At 33.0% G+C, this 27,107-nt stretch overlaps 1 protein-coding gene and 1 pseudogene across 4 annotated transcripts in view; both read right to left on the reverse strand.

Annotated features, from left to right (window-relative positions):
* The window catches only part of LRBA (LPS responsive beige-like anchor protein), a 742,057-nt gene that overhangs the window by 147,751 nt on the left and 567,199 nt on the right, over positions 1-27,107 (reverse strand). For all 4 annotated transcript variants that reach the window (XM_074272516.1, XM_074272513.1, XM_074272515.1 and 1 more), the window contains exon 47: positions 7,396-7,548. In XM_074272516.1, the coding sequence (XP_074128617.1) occupies positions 7,396-7,548 (153 nt within the window). The remainder of the gene's footprint in view (positions 1-7,395; positions 7,549-27,107) is intronic.
* On the reverse strand, positions 14,111-15,178 carry LOC141546212 (alpha-enolase pseudogene; annotated as a pseudogene).

Genomic DNA, 27,107 nt, shown 5'->3' on the forward strand with positions numbered 1-27,107 from the left:
AAAAAAATAATCATGAGACAGAATTATTCTTATCATCCATGACCTTTTTCTCTGGAGCTTTTCCATGAGGGCAAGAAGCTGGGGAACAGCTTAAACTGTTCTTAAACTTAACTTAAGTTTAAGTTCTTAAGCTTAAACTTAAACAATACTTAAAAACAACATTTAAAGGAAATTCTGACATTTGTTAATTGACTAATATATTATTTTTTCATTTTCAATGTGGCAGCTGACATAATTCCCCAAAGATCTTATGTTTTAAAAAATAATAAAAAACACAATCAATACAGTTCTTGAGGGAAAAAATTATCCAAAAAAAGGAACTTTATTTCATTAATACATACATAGAGAAAATATATGGTATAAACCTTTATTGAAATATGCAACAATAAAAAAATAGCATAGTAAAATCTCAACTAAACTAAAATTAATGAAAGCTCTCAAATGAAATTTATTTGGGGGAAGGAGCCAGAACAAAGGAAGAGGTGTAGGCAAAAAGCCCAACATGAAAGAGAAAGTGAATCACATAAACCAAAATTAAATATCAGAGATTAAATAAAAATCTAATTAAACCTTTATAGCATATAATAATTGGTTCAAGGTATTTTAATATTGTAGGAATATACAACTCTTAGAAGCTTGAGTTTTCCTCAAACCTCAGTTCCAATGCCTTTTACATGAAGTTATTTGCTGATCCAATCAGATGCTAGTGCTTCCTGTCTAAAATTACATGGCATTTATCTGCTAAGTATTCCCCTAAAAGAATGGAAATTCATCCAGGACAAGACCCATTTCATTTTTGCCCTTGTTTTTCCACCACTCACAACAGTGCTGGTATAACATTAGTATTTAATAAATTATTGATTATTACAAAGATGAATAAAATTTTAAATAACAATGAAATTAAAATACAGCTCAAAAGAAAAAAGCTTAAAACAGAAACAAAAAAGTCTATCAAGATTTTATCATTTATATTCCTTATCAGAAAAGAAAATAATATATCTCTTATTATAAGAATCTATACTCATAAGTGGTATAGACTGTACTCACAAGTGGTACAGACTGACATTTAAGGTAGAAGAAAGAGAAGCTAAAGAGGCACAGCATAGAATAACTAGATTAAGCAAAATTCTTTAATAGATGAACATTGACACACCAAAAGTCAAAAGGCAAGCAATTTCTCACTACATCAAATTTTGATTTGATCAAGTCTATAAAATGGGAGCAAAAGACATATTCAATTTTAGTTCCTTGGGTTTTGTTACACTATCACAAGTTAATTTTCATACATTCATATTCTTTTTTGAAAAAATAGCACAAAAATACTGTTTTGCATAAAGCAGCTATACATCTCTTACTTAAAGAAAACAACATTTCCAGATGTACTCCAAAGAAGTTAAATTTGTGGATTTAAGGGCTGCCAGTAGTTTGATATATTAGCATCTTATTTCCCCAAATATACAAAAAGCAATGAACCATTTTTCAATTAAATTTCACATAGTAAACTCACTAGCCTGTAATACTTCCCTTTCATATATGTGTTTTCAACTTTTAGGAGTATCTTTTAGGTGAAGAAATATTTTTTAAAAAGTTTCTAAAACATCAACCATTATAATGGATACTTTGACAATATCTACTAATTGCTAAATATATTTAGCTTTTAAAGGATTTTCTCCTTTGAAGATGCCATTATCACTCAAGGCCTTTCCCATAATTCTGTGGCTAAAGCTTATGACAACTTGATTTACCCCCACACTTCTTTTCCTTTTCTATAGGATAGATCTTACTAGGGCACCCACCTATTCAGTAAACTCCACTGGCTCCTTTTTGCTTCCAGCATCAAATATAAACTCTTTTGGTTTGTAAAGCTCTTCATGACCTGGACCATCCTTACATCTCCAGGCTTCTTCCAGCTTAATTATGTCATATTTTCTTCACTCCAGTCATGTTAGCCTAGCCTACTTGCTGTTCCTCAGAAGACTCAACTCCATCTTCTTTCTTCATGGCTGTACATGGGCTTCACCCAAGACTGCAAAGCTCCCTTTCTCAGTTTTCCCTGCTTCCTTCAACTCTCATCTCAAGTCCTACCTTCACCCTCACCTACCTAGAGAATGCTTTTCCTGATTATTCCAGTTGCTATAATTTTCCCTTAGAGATTATCCTGCACTCTCTTTCCCTCTCCCTCTCTTTCCTCTCCCAAATCCCTAAATACAAATTAGGCAACTATACACTCACATTATCACTTTCACTTATTATACTCACTCATTACTTAGCTAGTTATTTACATAGTTTATCCCTATCCTAATAAAAGCTCCTTTAGAATAGGGAAACCTTTTTTTTTTTTTTTTTGTATCCCAAGTGCCACAATATAGAACTATAGAATTGAGGTGAAATTAATTAGCCATCTAATTATGAAGGTTCTTTCCAAAATTAAATACACTATTATATTTTGGGGATGAACACAGTTTAAAGCTAAAGGGATGCCCCCAAATTGAGGAATGGCTCAATAAGTTGTAGTATAGGAATGTGATAAGAGTATTACTGCTCTAGAATGAAGAAATAATGATTTCAAGAACATACAGAAATATACAAAGAACAATTTTTACTATGATGTCAATATTATAAAAACAAAAAATAAAGACTTTAAGGTAGAACCATAATAATTTAAATAATAATAACAATAGTATAAACAATTTTTAAAACTCTAAGAACTAAGATCAACATAATGACCATTTATGATTTAGGACTGATGATGAAACATGCTATCCATGTTTATTGTTATATTATAATATATATATATATATATATATATACACACACACATATATTATAATATTTATTATTATAGAGAGATAATAGGGTACAAAACTAAATATATCTTTAATAACTTATTGACTACATAAATTTGTTTAAAAAATTTTTTTTGGTGGATTGAGGGAAGAGAAAAGAGATTTCTGTCCAGTTTTTAAAACAGAGAAAAGGGTATGTTATAGATGTAAAATGTTATATGCACATTCAGATTAAGTTCAAAAGAAGTAGAAGGAAAAGTAGCACTAATGTTTGAAGTGGTCATTATAGACAAAATACTATAAATATGTTTTAAAACATTACTTACAAATATTCTGTTTTGTTTAGATTAACAATACTTTTTTTTGTTAAATACTAATACATAGAAAACTTCCCTTTTGGTCAAGGTCCCATAGTTTACTGACAATGACAAAAGGAGGGCTTAAATCCAGGCCCTCTGACTCTAAATTCAATGATGTTCTTCCCTGCCCTTCTTCCTTCTTACCCTCTCCCCCCCTCCCCCAACCCAGTCCCATTATATCATTCTATGTCATAAATGGTATGTCATGGAAATATGAACTTTCTCAAGCTCCAACTTTTTTTTTCCAACACTCACACACACGAACACAGACATACATACATATGTATGTATGCATAAATCTAGAGAACCAATTCTATAAAGAATAAACAAAATAGTCTCAAACTATTCAATTTACATGCCACAAGTTTAGAGCATTAAATCATCTATCCTAGACTTTTCCTATTTCATTCCCGTTTTATTCTGTGGCCCTTTAGTTCTAACCCTAATTCTTAGGATTACTATCTTTTCTAGTAAAGTTCATTTTAGTCCTTACCCCCTAGTTCCTTTTTCATCCTTGAAATAAGCATGAACTTCTTTCTAGGTTTTATGTTAAAACTATGATCACCCAAATCTTAATTCAGCTATTAACTCCTAACCTTTGCCAAAGAAATACTGCCAATAATGCTACTTAAGGAAGAAGACTGTTCCAAATAGTCTCTGTTTTAGGCAAACAAAATTTTGATTACCATTCCTTTGATCCAATTTTGATCAACTGGCCTGTAACCTGTCACCTTCTCCCTCTTTTCTTCACTTTCTAACATACAGGGCCTCTAAAACTTTCTTTCTTCAAAACTTTGACCTCTGGCATCAAAAGACCACTTAAGTTGACTGAAGTTCCTGACATTCTCGTCAGAAGTTTTTCTTCTCCCTAAAACCACTCCTAGTACATCTAGATCCTCATATCCAAAATATTCTATCTTCTTAACCAAATGCTAATAAAAACTCTTAGCATTTCTGCCTTTCATTACAGTTCATTTTGGGGGCAATTCTTTTCATTACAGAGAAAACTGAGGAGCAAGGTATGAAAGAAGACAAGTTTCTTTAAGTGAAACATTACTTTTTATTTTAATTTAATCAGTTTGACTGAAGTTTCACTTATTTTTACCTAAATAAAGCGTATTTTTAGAAAATACTCTAAAATATGAGTTCTTTAAAAATTTCCATAGCATTATCACTGGCAGTTTGGATCAACCAGTGGATTCTTTTAGAAGAATGGTTTTTAAATCATAAAAAAGACACATAATCATAAAGAAAAAAATTAAATTCTAGTGCATTTATCAAAATATTTAAAAATCTCAGGTTATAAAATCTTTGTAAAGAATTATTCCCTAGTCTGGCTTTCTAAATAAAATTTATCTCTTGAAATTATGCAGGGATTCTCTATATAAAGAATTAACAGTCTATAGTTGCTTAAACTAAGAGTGATGAATTAAGGAATTTCACATTTTTTCACAAATTCTATTGCTCATTTGTTTTCTCTGTAGTATTTGGAATCAAAGACCTTCAGTCTACACCCAAGCCAAAATGGAGAATCACATTCAATTTCACTTTTATTACAAATACCCTGAAAAATGGGAATTCCTATGAAAGAAAAAAATCTATCTTTTAGTTTTTACTTTCAAATCATGCAGAATATCTGTATCTGGGTCTTTGGCCAAAATCCCAATACTGTATTTCTTCCAAAATGAAAATGTTTAGGTAAGTACTAGCAAAATACCACCCTCCTATAATGATTATATCAGCTCTTTCACCACAGAATTACTACTTCTTTACTAAAAATCCTTTACTAAAAATAAGCAAAATAAGAATTCCCAACACAGTATCAATCAAAATACAGTCACATATCTTTAAAAATTATTCTATCTTCTTGAATTAACATTTGTGAGCCACAGTATTTTAAAATTATGAGCTGTGTATCAATTTAAAATAAGTATGTCCATTAATTAATGTTCTGATCCCCTGCTACTAACCTGGTACTGTACAATCTGTTATTTTTCACTGTCCTATATATCATCTGTTCCTAGTGCTGGTCTGTTCCAGGAAGACAGACAGCTGCAACACTATATCCCTGTTCAACCTGAGGACCATCTGACTTTAATTGTAGCACACAGCTTGATGTGGCTCTGGTTATGAGAAGCCAAAGTATCGCACTGTAATAATCTGGAAAAGCAGAAACCTGCCAACAGAGGGCTGAAAACAGGGACTTGGGCTGTCTGGTTGCCTGACGGGCTGCAGGAAATATGATTAATGAGCAAGGTATAATGATATCAGGAACCCGATTAGCACCACAAAAAGGTCACAGATCAAAGTAGTATGCATTTCATGAGCTACAATCATTGCATAAAATCTGTAGACTTGAAGAGGCAAACCAAAAAAGCAAAAAAGGGAAAAAAATACCTCTTGTGATAACATGTTAACAGATACATAAAATACGATACTAATTATTTAGTCTGTCCGAGGAGGTTAAAAAGAAAACATAAAATTAATCAACCTGAATTATTCTATATCATATTTTCTGGACTTCCAAATTTTGTTGTAGAATCAACAAAGTAATTTCAGAGACAAAAAATTACTAGTGTTGTAAAACTCATCTAGTTCCAAAAGAAAATTGCTTTTGCACTTGACTTACTACTGATATCTAATGCCCTTATACCATAGGGGGGAAAATCATAGAACAAATTACAACATCTCTGGAAGTGACAGAAGGAAACAAAATAAAAACCAAGCAAGCACTTCAGATTTTTAAAAATCATAACAAAATTCAGAAGCATTTGAATATTACAGAATACTACAACTGACAATTTCATAAAAATACAGGCTCTCAACAAACATCTGAATTGGTCTGCATTGGTTGGTAAGTTGCCACTTTATAATATCCCCTACTAGTTCTCCATTTTCAGGAGAATATGGCATAAGGATGGGGGTAGGGGGAGTGAGGAGGAGGACCAGCTCACAAGATGAACTACTAAATCCTTCAAGTTGTCAAATTAAAACACTGATAAGAGATGAAATCTTTAAAACATGACTATCAGCCAAGGTTCACTGTAAAGCCAAAAAGAATACTTCACTACAACATACACCCTCCCCACCCCCGCTAGCATCTTTAGCAATACTACATATGCTCATCTGATTTAAAGAGTTGGTTCCCTTTAGACTTCAAATTGACTTTAAACCCCATGTTTCATTAATTACATGGCTGTGATCACAATTATTAATTTTTCTTTAAGGGTTCCCTCAAGAGAGGGAGTAGAGAAGAATGAAAACACCAAGTCAACTCTCCTATCTCTACTTTTCCTTTAAAGAAACCACTAACACATTTCAAAAGTACAAAATTTCTTCTCCATTGCAAAGCTATATTTTGAAGACTAGATTTAAATACAATGATATAGTGAGCATCTTTTGAAATATTTAGTAAAAACTGGCATTTTACATATGCTACATTGTACAACTTTTAGGAATGGCAAGACTGAAATAAGCATTCAGGGGAAATAAAAATAGAGCTGTAAGAAATGAGGAGGGTTTAATTTTTTTAAATTAAGGCATTATTTAGACAACTAAATTTCAATATTCTGTTATTCAATAACAAACAGAAAGCTACAGCAGCTAGTTTGGACTTCTAATATTATAATTACAAAAAACACTATTAAGAGAACCTGAACTAAATATAAGGAATAAAAACCTAGTTTACTGTTGTGAAATTTCTATCAGAAGTTGAAAAGGACATTAAGTAGATATTCTTTATTAAAGTTAGAATCAGCATAAATGCTAAATAACTGGGGATAGGATACTTATCATCATATATCACCTGAGCACCTTAAGTTGTAGTAAATGATTTCACATATTTAAATATTATAAAAATATTTTCAAAAAATAAAATATGGGAAATAATCTGAAATTATGTTTCACATATCAAAAATGTACAGATTCCTCAACTTAAAGCAAAGATAGTAGTACTATATTTGTAATTTGTAAATTTTTAAAAACCTGCATTTTTGGTAGGAAAAATATATTTTCAAAAAGTAACAACCTCATTATTCTAGGAGCATGAATAACTCTTAGTTATCACACACAGATGAAAAGAATAAGCTAATATAAACAAAGTAGAGTGTCAAAGAATGGTATTTCACTCTGTAATCTATAGCAAATTCAGCTTTGTACAAAAGGACCCTGGGTTAATTTTTTATACCTCACATGAAAGATGGCTTAAGATTATTGGCCTTTGACAGACAAAGTCATGATTGCTATCTTACCAATCTGTTTATGCGAACGAATTCTTCTGAACTTTTGGCCCATGGAGGAAGTTCAACATCAGACACCACTGTCCCATCATCCATCACTCCAAGATTATAATTATTGAAGTTGACAAACATTTCAGGGAGATAATAAAATTCAGGGATCAATTCCTACATTAAAAAAAAAAAAGAGAAAGAGAATGTCAGTTATTATAGAACAATAAATAGTTAATCACACACAAAAAAGTGATAGTGTCTTATTGTGTGGAAGAAGAAATGGTGGAATGAATAAATTAAGCACAAGTGGAAAATATTTTTCTTTCTTTTAATCTATCCAGATAAGATAGTACTATTAGATCTTGTCCAAACTTTAATCACTACACATAAGAAACATTTTGTGACATGCTTCTAAATGCAAATACACAATTTAAAAATTAAATATATAAGCTTTGAATACTTATAAGACTATATATACCAATAATGTTGTCTTAAGATTTTTAAGGGAAATAATGGATTTTTCCTTAAAATAACAGACAATAAGTGTTTTAAAAACCTACTCCTTTATTATGTTGAAAAATGTCAAATTACATTATTTGTATGTTTTTATGTCATTTCTTAAATATGTAAATATTTAAATTCAGTTTTAAGAAATTCCAGCAAAATTTACAAACTAAAAAAAGGGGGGATATTTTAGAAAGAATTTGGTCATTTTAAAAATGCATAAATTAAATTAATTAGGAAATGAATTTCACAGGAAATTGATAAAATAAAACTAATTTTCTTCCTACATTTTACAATGTGCATGTCACTTAAGAAGCAGAAAAATGCAGGCTCTTTGGCTTTTATGTTCAGTAAGTCCAACATGTAACCTTGTCAGAGGCCCAGTAGATCAGACTAAAAATCCAGCCTAGACATGGGTCAGTGGATCAGTGGTCTCCCAGATACCCCCTCAGGGCTAGCTATGGCAAGAGCAGCTTTCAAAACAGGGGAGTAAAATAGGGAGGTCATCCGATTGTGGACAAGGTCAGTGTATGCTAGCCAGAGCAAAGACAGGAAAGATCAAGCAGGAATTAAGCTATTATCACCTCCATCATCCATGTGAAATTCGGCTTGACTTTGAATTGTACATCTTTTGTTTACAATCACCTTAATTAACTAAGCAGAGTCCAAATGAGCTTATCTACCAAATGCTTGACAAGTACCTGGTGAGAAGAGGCTGGAAACTATTTAAACTAGACAAATGAAGGAGAAGGGATAAAAAGTACTTTTACAAGTTTAAAGATATATTAAGTTAAGTAGTTGTCACACCAAAGTTTCAGAATTCTATCTTAGAAAGTATAATTGGTTTGATGTAGAATAAGGAAGATATATTCATTCTTTAGAAGGATTACAGGTATTTGCTGTTACAATGATAATATAAATATTTAGTACAATATATGATACTTTAAATATCCAGGTATCATAATATATATTTCTGATGGATTAAAAAATAAGTACTGCTTTTTTGCTTCTTTTAGCAAATGAAAAGAACTAGATCTTATAAATACATATGACTTTCAACATATGAGGCACAAAGAGTAAAAACCTTAAAAAAAAAGAGAGTGAGAAAAAAAAAAACCTAGCACACATCATCAATATTTGTTTAAATAGAAAGATGATTCATAACCTCACTGAACTGCCTCAGGTCCCCCAAAATAAAAATGTCATCTTTTTCTCCTAAAAAACAACAACAATAATAATAACTTCATAAGGTTTTAAGGTTTGCAAAATGCTTAATAGTCTTATTTTATTTTATTCTCAGAACAACTCGGTGATGTAGGTACTATAAATATTTTCATCTCCTTTCGTTCCTTCTTCCACATGTTACAATTCAGAAAAGTAAATTTCTTATTCAACTTGCTTAGGATCACTATCTAAGGTCACATTTTATAAGAGTTTGAAAAACTTATCTTTTATAAGCTCAATGATCATTCTATTATATTACAGAATGAGACAACAGCATTTCTATAAAGAAAGTTTAGTTCAGTTTGGTCATTTCTAGTGTACCCAACTCTTTGTGACTCCATTTGGAGTTTTCTTAAGAAAGATATTAGTTTAAAATTTCTCCAACTCATTTTACAGGTGAGGAAACAGACACATACAAACTTTCAACTTTTACATCAAAGATATCATTCTAAATTTTCTTAAAAATAGCCACATTCATGATTTTCTTGCATCACTCATTTCCTTTCCCAATTTTGCCTCTAGCTCTCTTCATTGATTTTCAAAATCCCTTTTGAGCTCTTCTATGACCTTATTTTTCTCAGACTCTTTGGTTATCAGAGCTTTGACTTTAGTATCTTTTTCTGATTTTGTATTTTGTGTTTTGATCTTCTTTGTCACCATTGAAACTTTCTATAGTCAGAATTTATTTTTTTTTGGAGAGGGGAAATCTTGGGAAGATTTTCATCTTTTCATCAGCCCCCACATAAAATGCTTGCTGAAATAAATTGTTTAAAAAAAAAAAACTTCTACCAAAATTGTGTACAATTATCTGTTGAACTGATCATAGAAATACTACCATTCTAAATGATCTAGGGAAGTGTCTCCAAAATGGAGGCCAGAAGCCCTCAAGAGGCCATCTCATCTCAATTTCAGGGGGAGGGGATCTTGATTATATGTCAAGTTATATAAATAATCAACAAAGAAGACAGCTACTTTAATAGAGTTTGCTTCATAGCCATGTCTAAACTGATATCCCTCCAAACTCCCTCTTTTACTGTGAGAGATCCTTATACACCCATTTATGAATTGTTTCATAATAGCACTGAGAAAATTCCACCTTCTTCACCTGATGGCCAGATTACTCATTTTGAATAGGGCAGAGCAAGGCATAGGAAGAGAAAAGAAATGGATGGCTGTGAAGGAATCACAGGTATTACATTTTCTTCCTCCAACCAAACTATCTTCTTTTAAGCTTTCCTATTACTATGGAAAACACCATCATCTTTCAAGTCAGGCTAGTTTTTACAACCTCAGCACTAACCTCAATTTCTTTCCCCCATCCCATAATCCACATAACCAATCATTTGCTCTATCTTATCTGTTCTATCAGAACATCTCACATCCATCACTTTCTCACTACGTATACAACTATCATCCTAATTCAAAACCTTAAAATCCCTCATGTGGACAATAGGAATAGCCTCTTAATTGATTTACTCACTTCAAGTCTTTCTCCCCTTCAATTCATACTCCACATAGATGCCAAAATGATTTTCCAAGAGCACAATTAAAATCAACTTACTTTGCTACCTGATAAACTCCACTGGTTCTTTACTCAAGAATCAAATATTATTTCATAAACTTAATGTATCATTTTCATGTCTACTTTTGTATAAAGTTTATTTAATATACATAATTATTCATAGAGTAGCACATATGTAAAACATACATACTGGGTAAGCATTCTCAAAACATCTTTTATCAATGACTTTTATTATCAAAAAAATTCAGGGGAATCACTATAGGAGGTTGAGCCAAGATGGCTGAGTAAAGGCAGGAACCTGCCCAAGATCTCTCCCAACCTTCTCCAGATACCTAAAATGATGATTTTTAAACAAACTTTACATTGGCAGGACTCACAAAATGACAAAGTGAGACAGTTTTGCAGACCAAGAGAGCTTAGAAAGTTGGCAGGGAGTTCCAATTGTTCAGTGATGAAGAGAGTCATCTACACCCAGAGAGTGGACTAGGGAACTGAGTATGGTTCACAACATAGCATTTTCACTCTTTTTTGTTGTTTGCTTGCATTTTATTTTGCTTTGCTTTGCTTTTTTTTTTTTTCTGGTGCAGCATGATAATTGTATACATATGTATACATGTATTGGATTTAGCATATATTTCTACCATGTTTAACATATATTGAACTATTTGCTATCTAGGGGAGGAGGTGGGGGAAGAAGGGGGAACTGGAACATGAAATCATGAATGTGGCTATTTTTAAGAAAATTTAGAATGATATCTTTGATGTAAAAGTTGAAAGTTTGTATGTGTCTGTTTCCTCACCTGTAAAATGAGTTGGAGAAATTTTAAACTAATATCTTTCTTAAGAAAACTCCAAATGGAGTCACAAAGAGTTGGGTACACTAGAAATGACCAAACTGAACTAAACTTTCTTTATAGAAATGCTGTTGTCTCATTCTGTAATATAATAGAATGATCATTGAGCTTATAGAAGCTAAGTTTTCAAACTCTTATCACCTATAAAATGTGACCTTAGATAGTGATCCTAAGCAAGTTGAATAAGAAATTTACTTTTCTGAATTGTAACATGTGGAAGAAGGAATGAAAGGAGATGAAAATATTTATTGTACCTACATCACCGAGTTGTTCTGAGAATAAAATAAAATAAGACTATTAAGCATTTTGCAAACCTTAAAACCTTATGAAATTATTATTATTGTTGTTTTTTAGGAGAAAAAGATGACATTTTTATTTTGGGGGACCTGAGGAAGTTCAGTGAGGTTATGAATCATCTTTCTATTTAAACAAGTATTGATGATGTGTGCTGGGTTTTGTTTTATTTTTTTCTCTCTCTCTTTTTTTAAGGTTTTTACTCTTTGTGCAGAGTATGCAGAAAAAAAGAAAGAGAAAAAACTGGGATAAGAATTGAGAGTAGTTCAAGAAAATTATGAAAAATAACTTAATAGCTTAGTAAAAGAACACTCACATACCCAAATACTGAAGAAAATAACACTTTTAAAAACCAAAATAAGTTAAATGATAAAAGAAGTACAAAAAGCCAATGAGGAGGAGAATGTTTTAAAAAGCAGAATTGACCAATGGAAAAGAAGGTGCAAAAGCTCACTTAAAAAAATAATTCTTTAAAAATTAGAATTAAACAATGGAAGGTAATGACTTCATGAGAAATCAAGAAACAATAAAATAAAAACAAATGAATTTAAAAAACAGAAGAAAATGTGAAATATCTCATTGGAAAAACTGACCTGAAAAATAGATCCAGAAGAGACAAATAAAAAATTATTGGACTATCTAAAAGCCACAAAAAAAAAAAAAAGCCATCACATTATCTTTCAAGAAATTGTCAAGAAACTGCCCTTATGTTCTAGAACAGAGAGCAAAATAGAAATGGAAAGAATCCTTTGAACACTTCCTGAAAGAGATACCAAAATGGAAAACTCCAAGGAATATTATAGTCAGATTTTAGGGCTCCCAGATAAAGGAAAAAATACTTAAAACATCCAGAAAGAAAGAATTCAAGTATAGTGGAATAGAATCAAGACAATACAAGTTTTAGCAACTTCTATAATAAAGGATCAAAGGACTTAGAATGATACTCCAGAAGGCAAAGGAGTTAAGATTACAACCAAGAACCAATTAACAAAACTGAGCATAATCATCCAGGGAAAAATAAAATAAATGGCTTTCAAGGATTCTTAAATAAAAAACCACAGCTGAACAGAAAATTTGATTTGAGAAGCATAAAAAAGTAAACAGGAAAGGGAAATCCTAAGGGACTCAATAAGATTAAACTATTTACATCTCTACATGGGAAGATGATCGTATTGTTGTTGTTTGTATTTCGTTCTCAAAGAAGACCATGACATCAGAGAGGGGATGCCATGACATGCAGATGAATTGGATTGAAGTGAGGGAGGGCTATACAAGGTCACCTGCCTCACTTTCCCCTCCAGAGCCATCTAGATTCAGTGGCCAGATACAAATCAGGATGACTGGAGATGGCCTGGATGCAGTGGGAGACCTTGGCCTTTTTCCCCGCAGTAGGTTACTGAATACTTCTATTCTGTACATAGAAGCCATTAAGGATCTGACCTTGGACTTGTGGGGGCTGAATCACAAGTATATGGCTCCACATATCAATACCAAGGGTACAGGTGAAAACAGATCATTCTAGCTCAGTAACAAGACACTAAGGTCTTCTGACAGAGTATCAGATGCAGATAATCAGGTACAGTCTCTGATAAGACAGTTCTAACCTCAAAGAACATTGTGCTTGGCAACAATAAGATTATATATAATGACCAATTCTGATAGATTTGGCTCTTTTGAATAGTGAAGTAATTCAGACCAGTTCCAATGGTCCTGTGATGGAAAGACCCATCTGCATCAGAGAGAAGATTGCCAGAATTCAGTGTAGATCACAACATAGTATGTTCACTTTGTTGTTGTTATTTGCTTGCTTTTTGTTTTCTTTCTCATTTTTTCCTTTTTGATCTGATTTTTCTTGTGCAACATGATAATTATGTATAGATGAATTGCAGATGTTTAACATATATTGGATTACTTGCCATTTAAGGGAGGGAGTAGGGTGAGGAAAACAATTTGGAACACAAGGTTTTGTAAGAGTGAATGTTGAAAAAAAATATATATATATATGTGTATGTGTATATACATATGTATATATGTGTTTATATATATATATGTATATATATATATGCTTTGAAAATGAAAAGCTTTACTAAAAAAAAACCAAATAAAATATGATTTTAAAAAGTAGTTTTAAAAAAGTAACAACAGAAAAAAAAAAGAAGTTCTAATATAGCAGTGAGAGCATTACAGAAAGATGGAGGGGAGAAGGAAGATAAACAGTAGAGGCCTTTGTTGCCAGAACAAAACTGAGCTAGTACTTGGCACAATCCATTCTTAGGACAGGAGCAGACTTCTACAGAGGTGACTGGGGCCTGTTAAATGGAGCTCCCTGCCAAGAAGTTTACTTGATCTGAGGGTTTTTTCTAGCAAATTCAGCCTTGCTGACCTAGCTTTTCCTCAATTCTAAGAAGCTGCTTATACTTAGTCAGATGCTCAGATTGACAGGAGGCACCAGTCTTGATCTGCCCAGTGCAGAGACCCACAACCAGGTCTGCAATGGAGGTATCTTCAGTCTCCTGGAAGAATGAGAAACCATTACTCCCCACCCACTGGACTGGGCCAGTTTGCACACCTGGAGAAATTCAGTCATGGAGCCACAACTGATTCACAGTTGCAGGCTTTCTCATTCACAGCCTTTTCAATGCACTTGGGACTGGTCTCTGTGAGCTCATCCCCTACTACCTGAATGCCTGCAGTGGCAGTAAATCCGTCCAAGCTTCTCCATCATCCTGACCAAAGGGATCTTCAATAGAAACCACTGGATATTCCTTGATGCAGGTCTTGGAGAGGTCTCCAAGCTCAGAAGGAGAGATGTATCTGCCAGGATCATCAGCAAACTTGAAGTCCAAGCCATATTTCCCAGATCCCAAGAAATCCATGCCATTTACAACCTTGTTAGTATAGTTGGCTTTACCAGTAGCATTCTTTGGCAGCTCCAAAGCTTCTTTATTCTCCAGGATTTTAGAGCAAAGCCACCCTCACCTTCTACATTAGTGATATCTGTCCATATTTCTGCTTAATCACACTCTTCAGGGGGTGGAAGACCTCAGCTCCACAGGGGATGGACTCCTTGAAAGTCACTGCTCCAAGGAAGGATCATGAACTCCTGCATGGCCAGCTTGTTACTAGCATGGGAACCATCACAGATCACAAGAAGGCCAGAACTGAAAGGATGACTTCATCACTGCCTGCAAGATAGCAATATGGCAGGACAGGGAGACACCTCATTAAGCAGCTTCAGCCTTGCAAAAGCTAGCGACACTCCCAATATGGTACTTGCACCACATTTAGATTTATTATCAGAGCTGCTCATCTCTATTATCAACTTACCGATTTTCTCCTATTCTACAATATTCAGTTTCTTGCTAATCAAGGTCAGGGCAACCATTTTTGAGACACTTTTTCCCATATAGTGGCCCAGGGTTTTGTGGATGCTGGTAGGAGCAGCCCTGAACACAGCAGCTCAGAGGAGACCTTTTGCAGTGCACAGACCAACTTCAACAGAGGGATTTTCATGAGACTGAAGATCTCTGTGGCTTGGATCTCAAGAATAGATCAATTGAATTTCTGGATGGGGCTTCCTCCACGGGGCTCAGAGAACAGAGGCCACGGGACCTAGCTACGCCAAGAGGGAGCATTAAATGCAGACCTGGTTTTTTTAAGCTAAGATCTTCAATAGATCTCAGTTTGACTGAGGCTGCACCCATTTCATGATTAAAGTTAGAGAGTGACTGAGACAGAGACTCTCTTCTTTCACCTTTTCCCACACCCCAAAAAAAAGCAAAAAACAAAACAAAACAAAAAAAAAACTAAGTAAATAAATCTGGGAGGGGAAGACCTTCAGAATTACCTGTAATTCATAAGAACTTTCTCATTATACATATATATGTGGACACATGTGTACCCACATACACATATATTAGAGTTTATCCATCTAAGAAGATAAATCATGTGCAGAGACTCAGGATAAAGGTGGGGAAATATGATACAGAGTATTTGGGAAAAGATCAAAGGAGAAGGACAGAAGTCTTTTTGCTCCGCAATTTACCACAATGCCTGATAATAATAAACAAATAGTTAACAATAAATAGTTGCTGACATTGATCATTGTCCCATCCACCCAAAGTAAAAGTTGTGTCTATTGTTTGATCCCTCTTTTCATTCTAATTCATCCCTCCTTTTTGGTTGTTTTTGGCTTCTGTCACCAGACTGGGCTCATTCTGAGCTTTGGCATTCCTGACATTTTTACCATGTCAAACATTTATATTCCTTTTCTGTTGTTTTGCCTCACTTTGGGTTTGTGAACCTTTTTTTTTTTTCTTTTAAATCTAGTTTGGTTGAAGAATTCTCTCCATACATCTATATTAGTGTCTTCAGAAATATTCAATTTTTTTTCTTTCTTGTTGGAATTACTTCCCTTTGAGTCTTTATAATTTCATTCTTAAGAGGAGAAAAGAGAATGAGAGTGGGGAGAGAAGAGAAGAAGAAAGGAAGGAAGGGGAAAAAGAAGAGGGGAGGAGAGGAGAGGAGAAGGAAGACAGGAAATAAAATTATCTGAATACAGCACACTGGTACTTTTACAAAAATAATTTTTAAAGGGTTTAAAGACAATATAAGAAAGAAGCTTATGAACTCCACTTATAAATGCTGGTGTCCAAAAAGTTCTGCTGATACATATAGTTAGGGTTTGACTATGGAAAAGGCAGTGTAAGCACAGGCAAATATTCTAAGGTACTTTTTAGTCTCAAAAGACCATTTTTAAAAAAAAACACCAATAGTCTCCAGATGATGTTCCATACCTACGAATCATAGACTACCATGATTTCAGAAGAACCAAAATTGTATATAACTCAAAGGGAAATGGAGGCTTTTTGAAAAATTACAAATAAAATAAGGCATTTAAAAAAAAGAAAATAAATCTAAATTGTCAATTTAAAAAAAAAGTAAATTGGGAGAAAATATCGACCAAATTATAAACCAACAAAACTGATAATCTAAATGTGATGTATGTTAACAAAAATATAAATTATTAAAGCTGACAAAACAGTAAAGAGACTATAAGTAATCCAGTTTCAGGGAAAAGAAACTGAACAAGCCATAAAGCAAGTCTCAAGGAAAATTTCCTCAGGAACATAAAAATTTACAATTGAGTTTTATCAAACATTGAAAGAATAACTAAGTCTAATATTGCATGGCTAGCAAAGAAGAGATCCTATAAATTTCTTCTATGCTAAATATGGTTCTCATAGTTTAACGAGGGAGAAATAAATGAAAAAGAAAACCATAGACTACTATCTATAATGCATGCCAATGCAAAGACACTGAATAAACTATACTCAAAGAGACAATAAAAACATACTGAAATAATTATATACTATAACCAAGTTATCTGTGGGTACAATAGGAGGGGAAAATGTAAACATAATAGGCCACATTAAGAAGAAATAATAAAAACACGAATATACCAATAGATGCAGAAAAAGTTCTTGACAAAATACAATATATAATAAATATATGTTAAGAATATTAGAAAGCATAGAAATAAATGGGCAGTTTCATAATGTGGTAAATAGTTTTATCTAAAATCAAAAACTAGTAGTATCCTTAATGGAGGAATGTTAGAAGGCTTCCCAACAAGATTAGGGGTAAAGCAAAGATGTCCATTGTCACTTTTATTTTTGGCTATATTTCTAGATATACTAACTATATAAATAAGAAAAAGAAACTGAGGGAATTAGTATAAACCAAAGTCTTTTGCAAAAGACCTGATGATTCACTTAAAGAATACTAAAAATTTAACAAAAATAGTAGGCTAACACTTCATTGGGAAGTTTTACTTAAGATGCTGCCAACTATGTAATCTAAGTGAGCCTTAAAAGCCTATAAACTGAATAACATCCACAGAAGAGCAAGCATTACTATCTGGCTGTATCCTTTGGCATGTTAATATTTTTTTTTAATCTTTCAGGAAGGAAGGGAGAGAGGGAAGAAGAGAGGGACAGAAGAAAGGGCAAAGGGAGAGAGGAAGAAAGAGGGGGAAAAAGGAAGAAAGTAAACAAGCAGTTGTACCTATTATGTCTTGGTAGGCACTGTCCTAAGTGCTTTACAAATATAATCTCATTTGATGCTTCCAACGTTTAAAAGGGAAATGGAGGCTATAGGTGCTATAATTATTCCCATTTTATACTTAAGGAAACAGAGGCAGTCAGAGGTTAAGTGATTTTCCCATAGTCACACAGTAAATATCTGGGGCCAAAAATGACTCAGGCTCCAGGCTCAGAGCTCTATCCATTGGACCATCTTGCTTTTTCATTTGGCTAATTATTTTACTTTAATTTCAGTCTTTTAGATTCATGAGTCGCCTCCCAGGAAGCCACCTCTCATTTCAGAAATTTCCCTCACCAATCCAAGCCTCCCTCTCGGATTCCCAGTTTCTTGCATCTGGTTTCTTCCTCCAGATTTGGCTTTTTTTCCTTTACCTGCTCCACTATCCACACCTTCCTTACTGTGTGAAAGTAAGGAATTCATTCAAAAAGTATTTATTAAGCACCTATTATGTGCTAAGTCATAGGTAAGGGGTTGGGATATAATGACAAATATGAAATATGCCTGCCCTTAAATTACTTATATAATTAGAAGGGTGGGGAAAAAAAGAATAAGTGCAAGATAAATACCAAATATATAAAAAGTCAATTTACTGAGAAGATCAAGGTAGACTTCTTGGAGGAGGTATCACTTGAGCCTTAAAGAAAGCTTAAGACTCTCTAGGCAAAAGCGGAGAGACAGCCTGCGGAAAGGCACAGGAGCAGGAGATAGACTATTGTGAAGGGGTCAGGCCAATGTGGCTTTGGGATCTGGTATCTCTGATTATGTGTTTCACAACCTCAACCCCTCAGTTTTCATCTAATCCCTGAGAAAAAAAGCTGTAATTTCTAATTGCTCGCAGGATCAAATTCAAGTGATCAACAGTTGACCAAAGTAGCATTTGAGATCTTCCACATGGGCCTTTTGGACCATCCTAATCTCATCTGTCATTACTACCCCATATAAATACTATTATCCAACTAAGCATCATTCACTTTACTTGTCTTGTCCCCAACATTTTAAATTCTTACTTTCTTTAGGAAGCCCTCCCTACCTGTAGCCGCCCTACTTCGCCTGAATCTAACTAGTCCTTTGTTGTTTTATTCTTCTCTGTCTTTACATCTATATAACCTGTCTCTTCTACTGTCATGTGAATCAACTGAGAGTAGAGGCAGAGTTTATATATATATATATATATATATATATATATATATATATATATATATATATATATATATATATGTTTTATGAATAGCTTCTAACATAGTGCCCTGAACATAGTAGTCAGTTAGTAAAATCTGGCTGATTATTCACTAAAAATCTACTTAGTTTATGCCTGTTGAAATCCTTCACTTTTTTCTTGGTTCATTTGTATATCATTTTCTTCTTGAAATCTCGAAATCTTCTTCGATTTCCTCATCACTTTTTTCTGGATCTCTTCTTTGCACTCAATACATTTTGACTTATATATAGGTATGTACCCCATGATCCTTATTAGAATCAATTTCTTGTGGGCAGAGTCTATAATTTATTTTGTATTTATGTTCCCAGTGCTTAGTTTATGACCCTATGAGATGTGCAAATAGCAGGTGTTTTCAATTTTTTATTCTACTAATTTCATTCATACTCATTCATTATCACTTCCCAAGAGGTTCCTTCTAGTATATTTAAGACACTGTTCTCATTGCCTCATGAATTCAACATATTTATTTCTGTTTCTGTATATTCCTTCATTTTTTGTTCACTTCTTGGAATGCTCCCTTTTCTCTTTAAAGAACTGAAGAATTTCAAAATTAGAAGGAATCTTAAGGTTTTAAAACTGATCAAGAAATTCCATCTACAACTTTTCCAACTAAATCAAATCCAACTTTTGCCTAAAGAAATCAAAGATTAGTTTCATTTCCTTCTAAGAAGACAACCCATTCTACTTGTAAACGTTTCTGTTGAGGAGGTTTTTCTTTTATTAAAATTAAAGGCGAGGTTTTGCAGATTCTGTTCTTAATCACAAATTCTGCCCCCCATTTCAGCTCCTTTCTTGTGTGCTGTCTCCCCCCATTAGAATGTAAGCTCCTGAGGGTAAGGACTGTATTTCTGCTTTCATTTGTATCCTTAACCTCTGAAAGGAATCTAGCACATTTTAAGTACTTAATAAATGCTTAAAAACCAAGTGACTAGTGCCTCCAGTATTCTGAAAACTGTCTTTCTCTTAAGAAATTTTAAGCTTGCACTGGCTTTTTATGGCTGCTTTTCTGGTTATACTATTGATTCACATTTGAGTTTCCAACCCACAGATCTAGTCTTTCACCTAATTTTCACATCTAGTCTTCTTTAGTTATATATTCCCCATCTAAGTTTTCCTGAAGTTAGCTTACTGGTCCAAATTCTAACAATACTTCAAGGCCCAGATTAAATCCCATAACCTCCACATACTTCTCTCAGCGCTCTCATTTATGAATTCCCACCATATTTGGATTCCGTATCACATAATTTAGCGTCTAATCATGACTCTTGCTATTTGATGTTCCATATCAGATACACATAATTAGATACTTACAATACAGAGAGGATTGTGTGTGTTTGTGTGTGTGTGTGTGTGTGTGTGTGTGTGTGTGTGTGTGTGTGTGTGTGTTGCTGGAGACACAAACTAGAGTTGCACTTTAATCATTCAATCCTGACTCTTTGGGATTCTATGGATCATAGAATACTAATACTGTCTGTGAGGTTTTCTTGGCAGAGATATTAGAGCAGTTTTGTTTTTTTTTAATTCTTTTTTAAATTTTATAATTATAAATTTTTTTGACAGTATATATGCATGAGTAATTTTTTTTATAGCATTATCCCTTGTATTCATTTTTCCAAATTTTCCCCTCCCTCCCTCTGCTCCCTCCCCTTGATGACAGGCAATCCCATACATTTTACATATGTTACAATATAACCTAGATACAATATATGTGTGTAAATCCAATTTTCTTGTTGCACGTTAAGTATTAGATTCCGAAGGTATAAGTAACCTGGGTAGATAGACAGTAGTGCTAACAATTTACATTCACTTCCAGTGTTTCTTCTCTGGGTGTAGTTATTTCTGTCCATCATTGATCAGCTGGAAGTGAGTTGGATCTTCTCTATGTTGAAGATTTCCACTTCCATCAGAATACATCCTCATACAGTATTGTTGTTGAAGTGTACAGTGATCTTCTGGTTCTATTCATTTCACTCAGCATCAGTTCATGTAAGTCTCTCCAAGCCTCTCTGTATTCCTCCTGCTGGTCATTTCTTACAGAGCAATAATATTCCGTAACCTTCATATACCATAATTTATTCAGCCATTCTCCAATTGATGGACATCCATTCATCTTCCAGTTTCTAGCCACTACTAAAAGGGCTGCTACAAACATTTTGGCACATACAGGTCCCTTTCCCCTTAGAGCAGTTATTCATTTCCTTCTCCAATGGATTAAGGCAAACAGAGGTTAAAAATGACTTGCTCAAGATCACAGAGTTGTAAACATCTGAAGTTGGATTTGAACTCAGGTCTTCCTTTTTCCAGGCCTCTGTACTCTTTTTCAATAAGCCATCTAGCTGCCTCCAAAACATTAGGAATATTATCTGGGACAGTATTTGGGAAGGAATGTCTTTTTATTCCCAACAAATAAAAAAAAAATTAACATATTTTGGGGTAATTTGGCTGGGTTTAATTGAGTAGTGATTAGTTTAAAAAAAAAAACACAACACTTCTAAACATAGTAACACTAAATACTTGGAAGAGTAAGATGTTAAATGGTATTTTAACATATGGGAATATATATTCTACCAAAGGGTGAGGACTCCTTTCTGACAATGGCTTATTTTTGAACTACTATTACTTCGTAAAGCTTCTTCTTTTTTTTTTTTTCCTTTTTTAAATAGCCATTTATTGATACTCTTTGAAAAGATATTTCTTCATACTATGATCCTTCCCAGAACTATTTTCTACCACCTCTGCAGAGCTAGCTATTAATTTAGATTGGATTGCTTAAACTAAGTATTTTCTTTTTTTGTCATAACTCCTAAAATCTGTAAAAGTCTTCTTGTAGATTTTCAACTTTTTACCTTTTTACCTTTCCCGAAATCTTAAGCAATGTAAACTAACCCAGCTGTTTCCAAAGCTAATATAGGAAAATTGAGATAATTGAATGATTTCCAAAGCTAAGTCCCAATTCTATCTCATTTTTTCCCTGTCTGGAACACTTTCAATCTATATTCCATTGTAATTCATCACAAATCTGTGCCATTTATGGAGGTAAATACTATCATCTCATGCCACAAAATTTAATTTTATGAGGTAAACTATATTCTCCCTTTTTTAATAGCACTGTCCCTAACTCTTAAATTCTATGATTTTACCAATTAGCTATGTTTTTACACAATATTTTTCAATAATGATTCCTAATTTGTCCTGATAGTAGTCTAAAATCCACATTACTAAATATACCAAGAATATTCTGATGATGAGACAGTTTTTTCATTAGAGAACACCAAGATATTTTCTCTTCCCTTCAATGAACTTTTTCATTCTGCTAAGCTTAATATATGATAACCTTTTCAATGATCACCACCATACTTTTGTGTGAATTTTTGAAACTGCTTTTTTTAGACACAGGGAAGAGAAACAAATGTGGAGATAGTAGAAGCAAAATAAAAGAAAAACACAGCAAGCCCATGAGACAACCATGCAATAAATCAATTTGTTCACCCCACTATCTAATTTAGGGAGAGTGCATTTTGGCATGAAGGCGAAAGAGCTACATCTAAGCTAGATTTAGAGCTAAATAAATTCAGGAGAATAGTGGTAGGAGGATGAGGGCTTACAGCACAGCTGATGGCTATATTCTGTCACTGGATATTGTGTATCCATTTTTTTTTTAGAATAAAAAATTGAAATAGATGACATTCTTCTATATTTAACATTTCATATATATAGTAGGTGATTATACAAATATGTATACTTAGAAGCAAGCAGTTACTTATATATAGTAAATATAACTATTTCTTTTTTATTTTAAAAGAAATTATCCAAGTGGGAGAAAAATTCCTTTTTTATAGCTCGATTAAAACAAACAAAACAACAACACTGAATTCCCAAAGAGAGAAAATGTTTCAAAGCAATTAATGCTGAAGAAGGACATTAACATGGATTTGCAAGAAGCCTATAGATATACATTCAAAATGCATGACTGCAGGAGGAAGGGTATATCAAATGTGCATGTTAAAAACTCACACATAATTCATAATTAGTAAGAGGCTAATATAATTCCAAATATAATTGAAAAAAATCAAATTTTATATGAAGGATCTGAAATGGATCACCTTACTATGTGTGAGTAAAACTATCTTCTCATTTGGTTAATATACTGATGGATAATAAAAATATATAGATTATAAGTTAAAGACTCAGAAAAAATGTTTGTACACATATCTATATACTCAGACCACAATTATATTTCTAAGTTATACATATAGAGCACTGAAATGTTGACAATGAAGTTCTAAAATTACTCTAAATAACATTTATATTATATAATGGAACACAATTCTAACATTAGAGCTACTCTGTAAGAAATAGCAACGACCCTGTTTAGACTACATTGTTTAGTACAGCAGCTCAAAGACCATCTACTTTGACACAGAAAATTTGGTTAACCAAGTCAAAGTTCATGTCTTTCCAATACTTATAAAGCATTTTACAAACTGAATTATGTTTTATATTCATCAGAAGAGAAGACTCAGCTGGGGATAAAAAACACATGTTCAGCATTTTTAAAAAGCTGAACCGATAAGTAAATAACACTGTCAGATGAACAGCCAGACATTTATAATTCGTACTTTTTTTCTCAATTGATGAAAATAGTTTTAATCTGTATTGTTTAACTAGGTGGTCAGGACTTTGAGGCAGGTAACATGGTCTAGAATGTGATGGATCATCTTCTGAAATAAAAATCTGAAAGGTTCAATCTAAGGTTATCCCATAATACAGGATTAGCCCAATGCTTTGATCACAAATCCCAAGGCTTTCATGGCGTAATGACAAGGATTGGTTGTGACCACACATATGCTTTAGCTTTCTTTATTAAAGTGTGATTCCCACTGACACAAACTGCTTCTTGCTGCTAGCTTGTGGGATACTTCTAAGAGCCCCTGATTCTGGCCATTCTACTAAAACTCTCACTTTATATCTGGGCAACAACTTGAAAATAGCTCATCTGTCAATCCAAAAGAAACTACATAAGCCAAACCAGAAAAAAGAAAGCTTTATACTATGGCTAAAGGTAACTTGAGATTTGTTCTTGCCAAGACACAAAATTATGATGTCTCAAAAGAGTTTTATCAAGTGAAGTACTATAAAAACTAATTTCATGTGGGGTTTATATTCATATGAAGAGGCAAACATATGAACTTATGATTGCTCATCACTAAGAAAATGGTACCACGTTACTAAACTAAATTAGATAAGACACAACAAAACCAAGTTTTCAGAAATAATATTTGATGTATAATAAATAATTCAATATCATACATTTTAAGTGCCAAAGCTTTATTTAGCTAACATGAATTTTCTTTAAAAAGGGGGGGGAGGGGAGTGGGCACACAGTATATTGATTTTTACTGAATATGAAATTATTTAGTATTCTAAATATATTTGGAGAAGTGCCCCACCAAAAAAACCCTCAATTTTAGTTCTCCCCTCTTGATGGAAGTTTTTTTTTTTTTTTTGATAATGCAATTTAAGATGTACAATGAAAAATAATAAGAGGAAAATCATGAATCACAAGCAAAGCATTAAATAGTCTATAACTATGTATCAAGCTTACCCACATTTTAAAGGTCACAAGTCCTCAAATTATGTCTATATTAACTTCTAAGACTTAAAAAATTTCAAAAACAACTATTCACAAAACATAGCCCATAAAATTTCTTTTAAAGTAAAAATACTTCCAAAATATAAGCAAAGCAAATTGATCAGTAGAGTAAGTGTCCTATAAAACAGCAAGATTTAGATTATACCATGTCTTTAATCTCTTTTGCCAGTGACCAGAAACACAAACCACTGTCATCTATATTTTCTCCTCTTCTCAATATCTAATGACAAAAACCTTAATAACATCTAATTTTACTTTACAAAAAGAATCTCACCTTCATTCTTCTCATTTTCCAACAGAACTTATAAACAAAACCAAGTAACAAATCATAATTGACATACATAAATATAGTTTCCTATCTAAAAAATTCATTATGATTTGTGACCATTTCCCAAATACATTGAAAAGTTATTTTTTGATTAAGGTTTAGGATAGCATAAGGATCTGTATAGTATAAGGAGGGACAGGGAACCACTCTTTCAAATCATTTTTTAATCAAAGACCATTTGCTTTAGGGAAAGACACAAGAGTACCACATTTCAATTCTAAAAGAAATACTAGTAGATGGAATAATCACTTAACCTTACTGATAAATGAAGAAAGAAAAGGGAGCGAGGGCTAATTAACAAGTCAACCAGCAGTATAGATATAAAAATGAAGTACAGAAACAAAGAAAAGCAGTTATGATAGAGTTCTTTGAACTGCTAAGGAAATGAAAGAGTTTGAATTTAGGACTGAACTAAGGTGGGAAGAAAGAGGGAAAATCAATTTCACTTCATTTTTTAATTTGTCTTCTTTAATTTTGTATAATTACCATAGAGGAGGAAAGTAAAGAAACTGTCTTTTTTGTTTTTGTTTTTTAACAAAGGGTCCAAAAATACATCCTCAGTATTTGTGTCCTACTATCAAAAGTTAAGTTCTTCCTTAAAAATGGATCTGGTTGGTACGGATGCCATGACATTTGATGAATTATATAAAACATGATCAAGCTCATTCTGCTATGAAACAAAGAAACAAAAAAAGAAATTGTGTTCATCTTAAAATTTCAAATGCCTGACATTTCTAAGAGGTTAAGGCCAATTAAAGCTTCACAAACCTCATAATACAAATACATTTATTTTTATGACATTTTCTTTTACTATTTTAAAATATATATGTCCACACAGCTCTCAATGGCTGGCTACCTTTCAAAACCAAGTTAATTTGCTTTACATTTTTAAATAATTATTGATTTAGTAAAAAATGCATTATCGAACTCCTTGAATTTAATTGCATTTATTTTTATTAAAAATGCCTTTTGCTGATCACTTAGTCTAACTTCTATCTGAAGCATGAATTTCACGTGAGACATGTGCACAAATAATATTACAAATGGGAACCATTCTATCCTTTTCCAAGTATAAGAATGTAGAAAGATTCATTTCAAACACATTTAATGATAAGTTCAAGATATTCTGGGGATCCAAAAAATTAATAACTTCCTCTCATGAAACTTACAATCTAATAACATGTAAACAAATAATTTTAGTACAGGCCAAAATATGACATATTGTGGGAAACATATAAGCCAATATAAATATTTATATGAAAGTACATATTAGAAAAGATTACTACAGGTTGGGAAAGTCATGAATAACTACATGAAGGAAGGTTACATTTGATTTGGGCAAGATTCTGACAAGAAGAAACTGGGGAGGGATGCAAGTGATAGAAGAGAGAAGTATATAATATAGAGAAGAAAATATATTCCAGGTAGAACTAACTGTATTGCTGGAGAAACTGAGCAAGAAAGAGATTAGAGAATATTTAATAATTTATTAAATGGAGAAATATATTAGAATCAAATGGATCCATGGTTTGATTCCAGGGCTGAATAAGACTAGTCTCCAAGAATCCAGCAAACAATCAGAGTTCTCAATGACATATATAGATGTGGCTCAGACACATAGAGTAGACTGAGGCAAGGGTGGAGTCAGGGTTCTGAGAGTGGGAACAGGACTCTGACAGGGTGGGGTGAGCCTCTGGAGATGAAATGACATAATCAGGGGGAAGCATCCTGGACTTGGGGAGAAGCATCTTGATAAGACAGTATCTGATATTCTAATAGTTTGGGATGGGGAGAGGCATTCTGAGATTCTTATTAAGTATTCTGATAAAGAGGGAGAGGAGGTTTTGCAGAACTGAGAAGCAGGGAAACCAAGGCAGGACGACTGAGTCAGGAAAATTAGGGAAACTGAGTCAGGATAATAAAAGAGAACTGTGGCATAACAGAACATTGTGGGTAAGTAGGAAACAATATGACATGGAGATATGAAGAAGAGTCAAGGAAATCTTGATAAATTAGACTGGCATTATTAC

The sequence above is a fragment of the Sminthopsis crassicaudata genome, chromosome 6 (genome assembly GCF_048593235.1).
Source record: "Sminthopsis crassicaudata isolate SCR6 chromosome 6, ASM4859323v1, whole genome shotgun sequence".
NCBI classification, from domain to species: Eukaryota; Metazoa; Chordata; class Mammalia; order Dasyuromorphia; family Dasyuridae; genus Sminthopsis; species Sminthopsis crassicaudata.